Source organism: Apostichopus japonicus, chromosome 23 (assembly GCF_037975245.1).
Source record: "Apostichopus japonicus isolate 1M-3 chromosome 23, ASM3797524v1, whole genome shotgun sequence".
NCBI classification, from domain to species: Eukaryota; Metazoa; Echinodermata; class Holothuroidea; order Aspidochirotida; family Stichopodidae; genus Apostichopus; species Apostichopus japonicus.
The window spans coordinates 6,749,660-6,766,263 of NC_092583.1; the positions used below are offsets into that span (position 1 = coordinate 6,749,660).

The following is a 16,604-nucleotide window of genomic DNA, read 5'->3' on the forward strand; positions in this document are numbered from 1 at the left end:
CCAAGTTTCATTTAAGAAAAAATGAAGCGAATCCTGGAAAACACTGAGGTAGGACCAAATTCATTCATTACTAATCGTTATTAATAATAACTTGGTAGAAAATAAAGAAAGGTGTCTTATCGATCGCAATTTTGGATAGTATACTAATAGCCAGGGGCGGTTTCAATTTTGGCAAGGAGATCGTTGAATGCGACGCCTATGTGTAGAGGGGGCCTCCCCAAGAAAAGAAACAGATTTCTGACGTGAACTGGCTCATTCCGCTTTAAAGTTATGCTAGTAACTATGTTTAATTTTTGTGTAGGATTGTGAAGGGGAAGTTGTTTACACCCCAAATCCCGTGGATCCGTGCCCGATTGATAAATGTGTTAACCAGAAACTAGGTGTTAAGTGAACGTCTATGCGTCTATAAGAGTAAGAAGGTACCCTTTGCCTAACAAAACTTTTTATCTTTTTACGATAAGTCTACCACTCAAGTTCGTTCAATAAATTATTTATAATTGGTCTTGTTTCTCTTTCACAGTTTTAAGCACAATAAAACTAACAGCCAAACATAAGAAATAAAAAAAAGGTGAGAAAAATATTATTTATTTTTTTAAATGTAATATTGATCAAATATGCAAGTTTGGACACAAGAAGACACATTATCATGTATATGCAATGAACAGTCACACACGATGTCTTCCTAAATTATTTGTAATAAAATATTGCAGATTCACTAGAATTGTTTTACTTTTAGATAAAATATAATTCGTTTTAATTGTTCTGGTTCAAATAGGTATATATCGTATATAATATTAACTACAATGTTCAATATAAAATTATAATATTTGTTAATCGTCTATACTCTGATATAATCTCTAATCCTTAACATGACACATACAACTATATATATATATATATATATATATATATATATATATATATATACATATATATGGATACTAATATACATATGTAATTAAACTGTTAGAAGCAATCAGTATTCCTTAGTACAAGTAATTATGGTAAACATAAGCTGTCCGATCTTATACCGGTACCTACGTAATATGTATGATCTGTATACATATTTTCGTTCCCGCACAACTTAAAGGTGCCAGGTCGTCGGCTGATGCGTGTTTGAGAGAGCAACGTTTATTTTATGTTCTAGACTAATTAATGATCATGGCAAATCCCCTGAGATTTAAGAACTCATTGAGGTAGTAGAATACACAGCAGTGCATCAGACATTACACGGTGTGACTTTGTTAAGACATCAAGGTCATTACCATTGCGGGTCCCAAATATACTAGAGAAGGAAAATAAGTTTCACTCATGCTCTAACTAAAACGAGCATTTTGAGGCTGCTCCTACAAAGTAATTGCTCTCTCCACCTACACATTGAGTTGAATAATTTAGCACTCCTCAATGTGTGGAAATAATGTGGAGAATCGCTACAACCAGGAAGGTACTTTTCCAAGATGTTTAGCAATTTTGAGCTTACTTAAACTTCTAGTCTGTAGTGATAAACGTTTGAAAAGTTCGGTTGAGCTCAATGAGGTATATAGTACAACATAATATTGCAGAAGGAAGTGTACCGTCATAATTTGAAACCTTTAGTTGGAAGGTGTTGGTAGAGGTTGTGAGTATGTTTGATGTTGTGGTTTTGGTGAGGATCTTTTTGAAGTTTAATGTGAAGTTTTTGTGCGTGACTATTTGGTTCTGCTGATAGGGTCACCTGGTCACATGAAAAAGTAATATTTGATTGGCGACACTTCAGAACGACTTAACTAGCCTTAGCGTAATATGGTATAGTTCAATACAAGTGCATTATTCGTTGAACACTTCAATGGCTGATTCTTGAGCAAGGTAAAACTAATGACAAGAAGTCAATATTCTAATGGCATATCTTGATAAATCTTAACAACTAAGTAGAAAAACAGAATACCATAAATGGTTGGTTAAAATCTGCATAGGTTATAACTTATATTATTAACTTATATTATTATTTGTATTTAATCCTCTAAAATATACAATAATCACAAATGTATTATTTCACCATTGATTTTACACACATATCTCCATTTCCAACCTATATATATATATATATATATATATATATATATATATATATATCTTACTTAGCCCACCTTATTCTTAAGTAATAATGTAAGATTACTAATAAATTATATTAAATGTACCGATATTGATATCTAACATATATACTTTTGTTTACCCGTTACAAGTAGATATTCTGTGAGTGAATACAAAAAAATTATCTGATACTCTTTACCTTCTTTCGACATAGAAATATACAACAATACACATACAGTGTATTATTACAGTTTGCTTAAATAACAATATTGTAGTTTATGCGGCAAGTTCTGCTAGTTCTATAAGTTAACATGACTTTTTATCCCCTGCTGATAAACAACGGGAAATATTACCCAAAGACAAAGCATTGTACAAAGTAAATTAACGAGCAACGCAAATTAATGAGCCATCTGCAAAAACTTGTATACTTGATCCCTCGCAACGAAACCATCATTGATGTCACTCAATAAACAATGCTGCCATATAACATACAAACAACACTTAACTGTTTCTGTAGGATGGTACTTCTGAGACTCCTTACACAAACTCATGTCTTCTTGTTGCTTTCATTTCAATGCCAGTGTCTATGCTCTTCCTGTAAATAACATTAAAAATCATAGAAAGATTATATTTATATTTCTGACATTTATATATTTTATATATACAGTGTTTAATAAATAACTCCATAACTCTATAACTCCATTTTATATATAAACACGAATCAATATTTACCTTTCTGCTTCAACGTAAGCATTATTGCTATACGCCTCTCCGAGGCCTTTACCAATACTCTCATGGGGAGTAAAGTAAGCTTTGTCAGCCGGGAACGACAAAGAGGCACCATTTTCTAGAGGGATGGTCAAAGTTCCACTTCGTCCTCGAATTTCCTAGAATAAATAAAACAATGAGACAAACAATAAAGTCATATTATGAACCACTCAGACAGGAAGGAGCTATAGTATCCGCAATAAACATTGTAAGACCAACGAAAATGAAGGTAAAGAGAGAAAGATAGAAAAACATTATTTGAGGTCGATTCGTAGAAATGACTCGATAAGAACTTATTTGGTCAAACCTTGCGATGTGTGTTTGTATTTTTGCCTCTTTGAAGTATAGACTTCTTTTTCAATAACGATTTGGAAACAGAGAACTCCTTAAACATTGATTAAAAAACGATCAAACTCTCCACCAAACATTAAATTTATCTTTCACTCCTGTCAAAGATGACGGACAGCTTTACAATGCAACTTCTCTCAGTGATGTCATATGTGACCCGTCATCTAGACTTACCTCGTCTCTCTTTTCCACGCTCTTTTGCTCCATGTCATCCTTTTCACGTTTCTGAGATTCAGGGATGACGTCATCCAAAAAGCTCAATTCGTACTGGGTGAAGAAGACTTCCATGAGTTTCCGAATAAAGACGACCGCTAAAACCTGGAAAGCGAAAGTAAAAAAACACAGACGAGGATTTAAGAATTAGCTATCTTGTTGCGTATATGGAGACGACAAGAAATATCAAATTTACTCAATTTCCTTAATATTTCTTTCTTATGAAGAGTAAATAACCTTTGATATTATACACTCTGCTATTTTAGAAACGTAATACACAGACAGTCATTTTTGGATACTTTAATAACAAATGTTGAAAATTGTAATAGAAAATTACAAATGTTGAATGTTGAAATAGAAAATTACAAATGTTGAAATTAGGAAAGAAAGTTCAAACACTTTAAATTTGGTCTTTACCTTAATTAATATTACACAGTTATATCGAGAGCCATGTAGAATGGCACGGCACCGATGGCGCATGCTTTTATTGTTATAAAATGTCCTTGTTTGGTTTTACTCACCATTAGAGGGAAAACAATGGCAGCTTTGGATGTCTTAATGAGCCAAAGAAGGATCAAGCAAATTAATTGTACTAATGTAAAGATGTGGACCCTCCATAGCTTGACGTGGCGAAGATAAGTGTAGTCCGGTTGATGTTTGGTAGGGATAATATATAGCAGGATTCGATGAAAGAACTGAAAGTTGATAGTTGATATTTATTAAAGGCTCGAATATCTATAATATTACTCAGAATAAACACACACATGACTAACACTACTGGTCTCATTGTTATACGAGAACAGACAATAGTAATGTTCTTGCAAACGTCATCTCTGATTGTTCCCAAGTTTCTTTTCTTTTTGGTCTATTTTTTCCTTCGCCAGTAACATGTATACATTAATAACATTATTACATACAGTATACTTTCCTGGGTGCCCCCCCCCCTCCCTCCACGCCAACAAATGCTATATTAACAACATTAAGATGTTTGTGCTATAGATTGAATTATCATATTTAATGCGACATCAACTATTTCGGTAAATGACTCCATATGTATATATGCATGCACAGGTAACGTGGGATAAGAAGCAGTGGTGCGAAGGTTTCCAAATGGGGGGGGGGTGGAGGGGTATCCATCATTTCAACTAACTGATTAAGGTAAGGGGGCATGATCCTTTCTAGGTGTATTCTGAGGCATATTTAGACTACAAATATAGTGTATACCAGTAGTTCTAAACGCAAGGTTGTATTAATATTTACTTTGTGTAAGGTTGACAAAAAGAAGGGGAAGGGGTGTACACTGCCCATAATACTGGTCTAATCCTTCCCCGCTACATGCAAGAATGAAGACTGAAGCATTTTCCTACAAGCCCCGCCCCGATCCCCCTCACCACTGCTAAGGAACCTTGCTCTACTACATCCTAGCCAACTCGATTTCTTCGAGCAAAACGTTAGAAATCGAGCAACTGTGTCCACCCTGTAAGATTCCTTTTCCTATTTCGATCAACATCTTCTTGCAATAAATGTTGACTCCATCGACATGGAGAACTATGTTTTAGTCAATTAAGTTAACACTTTTTCTATGTAATGTATATAGAACTGACCTGAACCCCACGAAGAGACGACACACCCATGTACAGGAACACTCCATACAGCACCGGCATTGGTACAAACTAGTAAAACAATAAATAAATAAATATGAAGAATGAATGAAATACGTAGAATGATGAAATGATTTGGTAGTATAGGCTATAGGAACTGTGTGGGCCTATACGAAATACCGGTATGATGAAATATGCTTATTTTCATATTCTATGATGAAATATGTATTATGATGAAATATGTATAATGATGATATAGATATATTGATGAAATATGTATTATGATGAAATACGTATTATGATGAAATATGTATATTGATCAAATATGTAGTATCGTGGAATATGTATTATGTAAAATGTGTAGACTCATGAAATATGTAATATTCATAAGATATGAAATAAAGTTACTCAAACAACTATAACAATCTATGTATTTATTTATTTTCTTTCATTGTAATATTAGCAGATGTGTCATAATTCTAATGTCAGCAAATATGACGACCTTTGCTGTTTTCATCTTGCAAAGAACGAACAATTAATTTTTTCGAATACATTTTCTAGAGCGCATTCTGTAAGAAAAACATCTTTGGCCTCTTTGTATCTCTTGTCTGTTTTACAATTATTAATCAAAGGAAGAGATAAACTCTTCAAATTAATTAACTGCACATGCAGTGAATCTGCAATTAATCACTTTATAGCGCTTGCGTTTATGTTTAGGGTTTCAAAACATGTAAGTAGAAAAACAAAAGAAAAATTAAGGGCACTAGGGTAACGAGAACAAATGATGTTATGATATTGTATTAATTCAATACGCGCAGAAAGATGGATATCAATCATAAAATTTATGTGTACATACCCTTAATATTCCAGTCAATAAAGTGGAAGCACCTACAATGAGGAACACCACACAGCCGGTCACTCGTTGTTCTCTGTCGAAATATGAAGTAAAGACATGAATGTTCCTATCTTAGCAGATATGTTTAATATGAACATGCTCCTTGAAACTGAAAGAAGCCGTAAGAAAACAACAGCGAAAAAACTGATTTAAATAAATAATTTAGAGAACCACAATAATGCCAAACGTTCTTGTTTAAGCACTACCCCACTCCAACCCCCCAATCCCCACCATCTTCCTACTTCCTTTTGTCATTCTAGTCCGTTCACACAGAAATGCTGTAGGTACGAACTGCAAGAAGCCGTTATGGGCATGCTTTCCTCTTGCATATTCAAATTGCTACATTTATTGATGACGGCATCTACGTCATCGGCCTCGTAACCGTCCACGCCTCCCTGGCGCCTTCATTTAACTGTACGCTTTGTTATTCACTTATTTGTACCATTCACCTTTATTATCCATATTATTTGTAGAATAAAGAAATATTGTTATTCAAAATACCATACGAAACCTCGTCCATCTTTTCTTTTATGTCGTTGCCGTAAACCCCCCCCCCCACCACCACCACCCCTGTAGCGTAGTGAACCGATGCACCCACCCTATAATAACATGAAACCTGTCACCCAAGTGTAACAGGCCTAATGTAACCAAAAGTGTGCGGAATGTGTACTATCGCAACGATAAAAGTGTAAAAGAGTTGTACGGAAATGTTTTCTCAGCGACTTTCTGCGCTTCCACCGAATGCTGTAACTGATAGAGAACACAGCTCTGTAAACGTGTGAGTAGCTACGTGGTGTAAACGGCTAAATTTGGAATAGTATAATATATTGTGGCCTGTAAATTTACCTGCAACCTTCAACTTTAGGTGGTTCCCCTGGAATGGTAGTCTTTGATAATACACGCAAGCTGTCGACGTGATTGAGAGAGAGGACGGTAGCTGCAACAAACCATGGCATGCCGAAGACAGACATAAGGAGGATCAGCAACGAAATCACAAGGAGATCCAAGTGATAACCAACACCTTTCTGTAAATGGAAGAAAATACAAATTCAAGAAATGAGTTACCTGGTGAAAAATGCAGCTATATCAAGCCGACCCTCCCCATCCCTTCCATGCATCGATACCAATCAGTGACTATTGGCCTGCATTGAGTTACCCTCCCACATCCCCTCCTTGCATCGATACCAACCAATGTCTATGTGCCTGTATTAGGTTACCCTTCCCCGCCCCTTACTACTCCGTGACCGTCGATTTCTTTCGCATGAGTTTGAGAAGTTAGATTTTTTAATGGACCATTTGTATAAATGCGGCCAACTTTCGTCATCATCTCAAAAAAAATCCGTTTGTTGGAGTATATTTAAGGTTTTCTAAATGACTCGTCATTCTAATAACTATACAAAAAGTTTCAATTTCTTCCATGTTACGAGGTTGTGTATAGTGCTAGGTGGCCTCATCTTGTATATTTATGACAGTCTTACGCAGGCCTGCACCACGGCATGTGTACATTGTGATACGTCTAGGACGCTAACATTCCTTGACCGGATCGGTTAACCGAACACCATGATAACCACACCACACGTAGTTTGGAATGATAAAAATACTTATGGGGAGATTTTTTGGAACATTACCTTAAGCTTGTTTTCTCGTCTGTTGACGATCACCGCTGTAATTTGTTGATCCATGAATATGAGAATGCCACAGAGCATTGCTGGGATAATGGCAGCAATGTACGTCCACCAAGGGTTGACAAAGAATGGAACAATCCAACCTCGACCTTCTTTTGTAGGCTGAAACAGGAGAGGAAAAACATATACCTCTGATTATCAGAGTCTGTTAACCAACCCCTCCCTTCCTTGCCCAGTCTTCGTGTTAAAGGGTGTGAAGACTCGCGCAAAAGGAAACGTCTAATGCCGGTAATCTGACCTAGTTTCGAATGAGGTGTAACAGAAGTGTTAGACACCACCATCGATCCCAGAAAATAAACACACATAGCTTGCTACCATCGGTAATTAGACACTTGTGTACAGTCAGAACATACAGCTGCGGTCAATACCCACAGCACAGTGTACAAACAATACAGCGATGGACATCTCAGGTCCCGCTAAAGATAACAAGGTATCACGTTTAATTACTGTACTGTCTGCATTTTGTAGCGACACGAACAAAACGTCACTTGCAAGCAACGGAAAGTTAACTTTTTCAGATGGCCGCACGCGGTTTGGGGCGAGTCTTCAATGCCTTTAATCACTGTTTGTGTATCAATAAAATAGTAAACAAACAATCACTATTTCGACCAGCTTATCAATATTTTAAGGAATTACTTCTGAGTGCACAGCAAGTGTCAGTTCTAAAACATTCAGACTAAGTAGTTTTGAAGGATGGTATGGCGCTATTGCTCTATGGATCGCAATGGGAGAGGCTGTCAGCCAGACCACATCTGCATATGACATTAAACTGATCATTGTAAATACAAGATATATCCTTTGATGTAAACAGGGCAGACCTACAGCTATTACCAGGTATTTATTGAACAAGACGAATTATTAAAACTCACAATAATGGAGTAGATTAGGTCTCCCTTTTATGCATCTAAATAGTACTTATATACAAGACATATCTGTCTGACATAAACCACGGTATTTAACACAATATTTAACAGTTTAAATTATTGCATCTTTCGAGAAAACCTCGGCCAGTGGTTCGTTCGGAAATTTAACTACATTAATAGCTGGCATACGTCTTTATCCTCTTTACTTGCAACAAAGTATCATATATTCGTCACAAGTTGTCTCGGCTGAGTCATATTTGAATAAACGGGATTTTAATGGGTCAGGCCAATTAGAGTAACGATAGTGCCTCCAATTCTTCATTTACATATCAAAGGAACGGGCCGGCATAAATTAATTTACGGTGTACAGTAATCTCATAACAATATTATATGGAGGAAACGTTACCATTAATATTATTAGGAGAGAATAACGGTTGCTTCCTTTATGAAACGTCCATTATGATGCGTAAAGATACCTTGTATCTTACTTATTAGAAAAGTTCAACATTTTCCAGGGGTTACATTGTACTGATATCGATAAGCTACTGCGCAGAAAGTTCTGGTTTAGTATGAACAAATACCTATCCAAAGAGTAAAATGCAAAAAAGCTGGACATTGATCTTCGTTGCCACTGCAGCAAGAGATTCTTAGCCTTAAATATTATCTTTGTTCCAATAATGTGTTTTTAAATTAAAATTGTTTACTTTGGAAATTAGGCAATGACAACCAGGATGTCGTTATTGAAGATATCTGCTGTCTTATTACTGTGCAGGGATTGTATGTGTATAAGAGCAGTGCAATGGGTGCGGTGTCTGTACATCGTATAAGTTATGAGGTTTTCTAATGACAGAACGAAAATGTTCTATAATTTACCCTGTGTAAATTGGAGAAGCTTCCTCAAGGGCTGTAGCCGAGGGGTGTACAATAGGGGCGAGGGGGGGGGGGGGTGAAAGTGACTCCCCAAATTCTTCAGACATTTTCCAAATATGTTACATTAAATAACACACACTAAAATGATATCACGATTTTGCATGTAAGCCCCTTTACCCAAACGTTTCATAGAGGCGAGATACCCATCTCCTCAAGTTCCCCCCCCCCCTTCCCAATGGGCAATTTAAAGAGAAGCGAGATCAGGCTACGGTCATCCGTTCGACATTTAAATGAACTATATGGAAATAGCGTATACAATGCTACTTTTGTGTTATGATGTATAACTTACCCGAAACTCGTTGGGAACGGTCAGTTTAGGAGTGTCTATTCCCAAGAGGAAGTCAACCATTGTCATGCAAATGAAGGCAGTAAAAACACCGAAGTCACTAATCAAGAAACGGATCTTTAGGAGAAAACAAAAACAAACACATAATCATAATCATAGGTGGAATTTTCTTAAAGATTCACAAAGTTATGAAATTGTTTAGGACTCATTAAAGATAATAAAAGGAGATCTAAGGCCTCATTAATAAATCAAAAATGCTGGAAACAAAATATGGTCAGTAAGCTTCAAAGTGGAAACGAATTGTCAAGAGAGTGTGAGTAATTATAACTATGAAGGAGACGAACCTTGTTGGAGATAATAAATTGAAAATGTATCAACCACGCATTTAATTTTGTTTTAACTTCTTAATTAGAATAATGAATACTGAATAAGAGGATTCTGTGTTCTGGATGAAAGATATATCTTTTTGTATTTTACAATATTAAGGGCATTTTCGTGCTATTTTAAAGAAAGCGGCGGCCCTTATAATTGTCCAAACGAAAGTTTGTACCAACAATACACGAGAGTTTCTGAAAGCTGCCCACCCATAAAATTGTCCATGTAAATGAACTCACCCTAGTGGGGAAGAAACTGGTGAAACGGAACATTTTGAGAGCAAATGAGAGGCCAAAGGTAGCTAGAAATAGTATGACTGAGAGAAGGAATACGTCTGGTACTGGCTCGTGCACCCCACATCCATCACCAGTAAGGGTACCATTGTATATTGGCTCACAATCTTCTGGTAATACATTGGTACCATTTGCAATGATGGTTCCCTCGTCTGTAACACACATACAACCTGGTAAGGACCTCTTGAACACGTGACCGTCAATATTGCTGCAAGTATGAAGATTTGGTAAACAGAGTATACATAAACAAAACAGAGGGAGAGAATAGTCCATGCAGCCACTTTTAAATAATACTTAAAAGGGTCATTTCTTAAAACTGGTAAAATAGCAAAATAATACAAGCTAGACAGATGGCAGTGTGTTTTGTAACGATGTATCACATACAAGGGGTAGGAGCCGGGGGGCACTGGGGGCACGTATCCCCCCCCATTTTTTTCAAATAGCACATGTGCCCTACTGGCAAATAAAATGTGCCCCTTTTGATGAAGAACTGTCTTTTGGTATCTTAAGCCTTTGTTAATTTTAATATCTTATTTTAATTATTTATTTTTTGTCTGTACATGCTATTTTTAAAATGGCATCCCATATCTTTATATAGCACGGTTAACAATAAACTAAATTAAAAATCAATGTTGCAGCGCGCCATAATAGTATTGATAGCATATTAACACATCATATATATTTAAGTGATATGGCAGGTGTGTATCGGTTTATAGCATAACGAGTAGTGGTTGTGGAATGAGAAAGTGCCCCTCTGATGCTGTGCCTCCCCCCCCCCACTTTTTGGAAGCTTCCTAGCCCCCTGACCACATATCATTAAGTTAATTTGGTTTTCTATGAGGTCATCTAAAGTTAAAGATTAACTCACGTTGCAAGAGGATACTCATGTTGCACCTCCAGTACATTTTCAAAGGCCTCCACGATGAAGATAAAAGCAATGAGGGCAGTAAAGGCCTCCTCAGTGAAACGAGTGAAATATCTTACGAGGGCGCTAGCATCAGTTGCGACTAATATCAAGCAGATAACGCACGTCCAAGTACCGATCCAAAAACGAAATGAAAGGTAATCGATGGAAATAGAACTGTAAGAACAAAAACAACCGGTTTAATCAAAATAAGTAACATTCAGAACATCCAGGAAAAATAAAAGACATATTCTAACCTGTCACCTGTACATTAGTATGTATCATATGTTGTAAATTTACGCTCATGCAAAAGTACCATTGTATTAATTACTAGTTTAGCTTAAAAGTTATAATGGTGTTTTTTTTTTCTTGTAAAAGTTGATAGTAACATGATGTATTGAATGTAAATATGTTCAATATTAAGTTACGCACTTTTGTTCTCTAGAACTAGACTATCTGCCCCCCCCCCCCGAAAAAAAATGTGTAAAAACCTTATCTAGAAAATAGTTAAGGCCCCCACCCCTCATTCAGAAAAGCATTAGGCCCACTTATAATAGTATATTTATGCCCCTGCTTCAATTCGATAAGAAACTGCGAAACTGTTCTAATGAAAGTGTTACTTCAACAATCCTTCATATTCGTAATGCACAACCACGATTCTTTAAGCACCGATCTCAGGTTCCATGGTTTTTTATGTCAAATAATGACACATCGCTTACGAGCATAGTTGAAACATGATGGTTTCAAAGATGAGGATGGGTCCTGTACTCCCAATAATTGTCAACGGCTGGCCAGCGAATAGATGGAAGAGAACTCCGCAAACAGCAGCACCAATCATGCTCTCAAAGGCTGCCTATATCAGTCCAACGGAGAAGAAGAATAAAGAGTATCAAACTATGCATCCAATCAAGTGTTCAGCAACCATGTAGTGATGATTCCTCTTAAATTACACCTCGTCGTAACAAAGAATTGGTCGGGTATAAATAGTAAGAAAACGACATTTTATGACAGTTTCAAAGCAGCTCTACATGTGTAAGATTACCGTTCATATTATCAGCATTGGTATATATGACATGCGTATAAATAAAAAAATAATAATATTACTATCGAATTCTGATAGAATTATATAACTTACAAATTTAACAAGGAAAGTTCACTCCCTTAATGATCATAATTTACAACTTATGTGATACAAAAGTGCACATTATGACAGGTAAAACTTAAAGGAGAATTCTCGTATCGCATAGTCACATGAGTTTCGGTATCTGACTAAACTTAAATATTCACAATTAACGTATATAATATTAGCACATGTGCTTTCACTGTGTAAATCTACTGTAGTCCACAGATGTCCACATACGGCAATATTCGGTCATGAAAAATACATCCATAGAGATTACATTTATCAATTATTTTCACCCGTTTCATTTCGTAAGTGTTCTTGCAATAATTAGTTTTGCTAATTGCTAATTTGGTGATATATTTTCAAACGTACCAGATTATCATCCGTTGCAGCTCCTAGGAGGCCTCCGAACGCAACCAGCGGAGTAATACAGGCGATGTACATAAACATGATAGCAGCCAGGCATTGGATGCTAAACGCATCTTTGAAATCACTAAAGTACCAAGGTACTTTGGTCTTGATGTCCTTCCACAACCCTCCGAAAGGTCTATATAAAACAAATAAACAAATTAAACCAAATAAAAGCAACATACCAACTTAAGTGATTCCATGGTAAAGATGGAAATCCAAACTTATTTTTTTTATTGCCCAAAATTATCAAATGAACAAATATTAAGCATCGTCAATAATTTAATTGGAATTATAATCATAATAAATATAATTAGAATACACTTAATAGTGGATAGTGTTAGATATAGGCGTGTATCCTGCAGTGTTAAAGATAACAAGTAACGTCAGAAGTAGATATATTTGACCGTGATGAATGAAGCGCGGTTATATGGAAAGTACCTTTGATGCACCATAAACACGTCGCTCATTCAATCATATGATTTTATTATAATTGGGGGGGGGGGCAGCTGGGGGCGATCTGATCTTATGTTCATTTAGGAAAGAAAGATTTAAAAAAAATTGCGGTTTATGTACTACAAAGAAATTATTAGGTGCATTACCATAATGCTATCATTCGTTCAACTCGGTTGCGTTCATGTTTGGTAATAGTTGTATCAATAATAAATCAAGAAGGTATCAGCTAAATGAATTCGATAGAATCGAAAGAGATTGATGTTGACTATATCTTACATCCCAGTCCTGGTCAATTCAAATTTGGCGTCGTCTTCCGGTTCAAGCATTGGAAGTGGATGGATAAAATGCTCCGATTGTCGTCGCTGAGACTGACTGACTGTTTGTTTAGGAGGCTCGATACGAATGCTCGGATCCCAGCTTCCTGCAAGAAATTATGTAAATTTAGATAATGTGGGTGGGGAGGGGTGAAAAGTAAAATGATAAAAAAACATGTAAAAATGGATCGACACATAGCTTTCTGAGTTGTATGGAATGAAACTGGGTTGCGATCGTTGTTTAAGGTAGGACCTACTGTGGCTTCTGACTGACACCCCATAATAAAATAAAATAAATAATAACAAAATTAAAATAAAGTAATAAAAAAAATGGTATCTCAATCGAATGTAATCCAGAGATCTCGGTAAGAATCCCGTCCTAGCCATTGAAATTCTTTAATTTCCTTCTCTTCTTCGCAGAATAGTAATTCACAGTACATTAATATACAGCGGGCATGTATATACGGTACAACCAAAACAGTCGACAAGTATTCTGCATTGTTCCAAAAGTTCCATTTTACATCTAATTAAGCACCCTCAATTTTTCAAAGGGAAGGGCCACCACTTCTATTTACGTCATAACATCTTAGCCCCACCCCCCATCCCCTCCAGTTTTATAATGGAAGTTGCGCCTCTGTATGGTATTAATATAACGTTATCGTAAACTTTATCTTTTAGTTTTCTTTCTACTTAATATTAACTTGGTTGGTCTCATTGAGATGGAGATTACCTGGAGGTAGGACGGTTACTTGTTCTAAGAATTCATCAATTGCAGCGATGATATCCTCTCTGTCTCTTGCTTTGTAGGCTACATCTCTGAATACCTGAGAAAAAGTTAAGAGTACAAACAATTTACAGAATGAAATCATGTTAAGGAAACTTTGTTTGCTTTATCCCTGGCACTGGAGTACCTGTCTGCCTGCACATATCATAAGTGCACTGTCTTATACGCTAGAGAAGGGGTGGGCAAGAATTGATATTGATAAAATATAGCTCCGTTTATATAATGTTCCTCGGACCGTATCAATGAAGTTTTGAAACCTCGCAGGCCGCTGAGGTAATGTGGCCACCTATGAGTTAGAGGAATACCCTGTGCATACGCAGTGCAGACATACGCTATGGTAAAACAGATCAAAATAACGATGAGGATAATGTAGAACTGTACTATAGGAGAAAACTATAGAATGATACTGTAGGACCATATTGTAGGAGGATACTGTGGGAGGATACTGTAGGAGCATATTGTAGGAGGATACTATAGGAGCATATTGTAGGAGCATACTGTAGAAGCATACTATATGATGACACTGTAGGAGAATATACTGTAGGAGCATACTGTAGGAGCATATGTAGGAGCATACTGTAGGAGCATATTGTAGGAGTATATTGTAGGAGCATATTGTAGGAGCATATTGTAGAAGCATATTGTATGAGCATATTGTAGAGGAACATACTGTAGGAGCATTGTGTTGGAGGATACGGTAGGAGCATACTGTAGGAGCATACTGTAGAAGCATACTATAGGAGCATATACTGTACGAGAATATTGTGGGAGCATACTGTAGGTGGATACTGTAGGAGCATATTGTATGAGCATACTATATGATGATACTATAGGAGCATATACTGTACGAGAATATTGTGGGAGCATACTGTAGGTGGATACTGTAGGAGCATATTGTATGAGCATATTGTAGGGGCACATACTGTAGGAGCATTGTGTTGGAGGATACGGTAGGAGCATACTGTAGGAGCACACTGTAGAAGCATACTATAGGAGGATACTATAGGAGCATATTGTAGGAGCATACTGTAGAAGCATACTATATGATGATACTGTAGGAGCATATACTGTAGGAGCATACTGTAGGAGCATATTGTAGGAGCATACTGTAGAAGCAAACTGTAGGAGCATATTGTAGGAGCATATTGTAGGAGCATACTGTAGGAACATACTGTAAGAGCATATTGTTGGAGCATACTGTAGGTGGATACTTTAGGAGCATACAGTAGGAGCATACTGTAGGAGCATACTATGGGATGATACTGTAGGAGAATACTGTAGGAGCCTATTGTAAGCGCATATCGTAGGCGCATACTGTAGAAGCATACTATATGATGATACTGTAGGAGCATATTGTAGGAGCGTACTGTAGGTGGATACTTCAGGAGCATATTGTAGGAACATACTGTAGGAGCATACTGTAGGAGCATATTGAAGGAGCATATTGTAGGAGCATACTGTAGGAGCATACTGTAGTAGCGTACTATAGAATCATACTGTAGGAGCATACTGTATGAGCATACTGTAAGAGGATTTTGTAGGTGGATACTCGTCTTTGTAAACTCTCATGACGCCAATCAATTGTCTGTCACTTACTAGCCCCATAGCAATGAAACAAAAATACTGCAAGACTTAGTATAGTATTTTTTAAACATAATCTCGCCTCACCCTCACCCTCACCCCTTCTCAGTTTTCGCTTCTAGAAGCTCTTACCCTAAATATGTCATTGATGACCACTTGTAACTTATACTAACCTCGTCCGTCATCAGAGTTGCCATACACCTGCCAACTTCTTTATATTGAATCGGGTCATCACTGGGAGGGCCCATTATCAAGAAGACGAACCTTGTTGGTATCGGAACCTCCGTAAGGTCGCTCATGATAGTGGCGTGAGAAAGCCGAATAAAGATTCCTATGGGTTTCTCAAGAAGATCCGTCTCGCCTACTAAGAGATTCGAGGCTTCGGCATCTGGAGGTATTTTCTTTAAGAACTTTACCTTTTAAAGACGAGATCAAGATGCCTGTAAATATTTTGCATATGCGCATATAGAAATATCACGTGAAGAATTTGGAATGATCTATCAAATTTGGAATGATCTATACAAATTTGGAATGATCTATCAAAAAATTTGAAGCTTATTACTTCAAAACCCACATTCACCAGGCATTTGAAAAAGGAGTTCATTAACTCGTACTAGTAATATTTAATCTTTTCACGTATCCATCTCAGCGTCACTAGGATATTATTACTGTATATTTAATCATTACGTATATTCTGTATTATAAAT

At 36.6% G+C, this 16,604-nt stretch overlaps 1 protein-coding gene across 2 annotated transcripts in view; it reads right to left on the bottom strand.

The window, feature by feature from the left end:
- Nucleotides 1-938: 938 nt before the first annotated feature.
- The window catches only part of LOC139964843 (sodium-driven chloride bicarbonate exchanger-like), a 33,984-nt gene continuing 18,318 nt past the window's right edge, over nt 939-16,604 (bottom strand). The window contains exons 8-24 of one of the 2 annotated variants that reach the window (XM_071966866.1): nt 16,071-16,313; nt 14,263-14,356; nt 13,495-13,639; nt 12,727-12,901; nt 11,951-12,084; nt 11,196-11,408; nt 10,274-10,535; nt 9,663-9,776; nt 7,524-7,682; nt 6,742-6,920; nt 5,857-5,929; nt 5,004-5,072; nt 3,921-4,094; nt 3,361-3,504; nt 2,803-2,957; nt 2,577-2,665; nt 939-1,903 (exon numbers count right to left, since the gene is read on the bottom strand). In XM_071966866.1, the coding sequence (XP_071822967.1) occupies nt 2,608-2,665; nt 2,803-2,957; nt 3,361-3,504; nt 3,921-4,094; nt 5,004-5,072; nt 5,857-5,929; nt 6,742-6,920; nt 7,524-7,682; nt 9,663-9,776; nt 10,274-10,535; nt 11,196-11,408; nt 11,951-12,084; nt 12,727-12,901; nt 13,495-13,639; nt 14,263-14,356; nt 16,071-16,313 (2,391 nt within the window). In that variant the 3' untranslated portion in view covers nt 939-1,903; nt 2,577-2,607. Of the gene's footprint in view, nt 1,904-2,072; nt 2,666-2,802; nt 2,958-3,360; nt 3,505-3,920; nt 4,095-5,003; nt 5,073-5,856; nt 5,930-6,741; nt 6,921-7,523; nt 7,683-9,662; nt 9,777-10,273; nt 10,536-11,195; nt 11,409-11,950; nt 12,085-12,726; nt 12,902-13,494; nt 13,640-14,262; nt 14,357-16,070; nt 16,314-16,604 lie in introns of those variants that run through there. The other variant, XM_071966864.1, reaches the window with a different exon arrangement.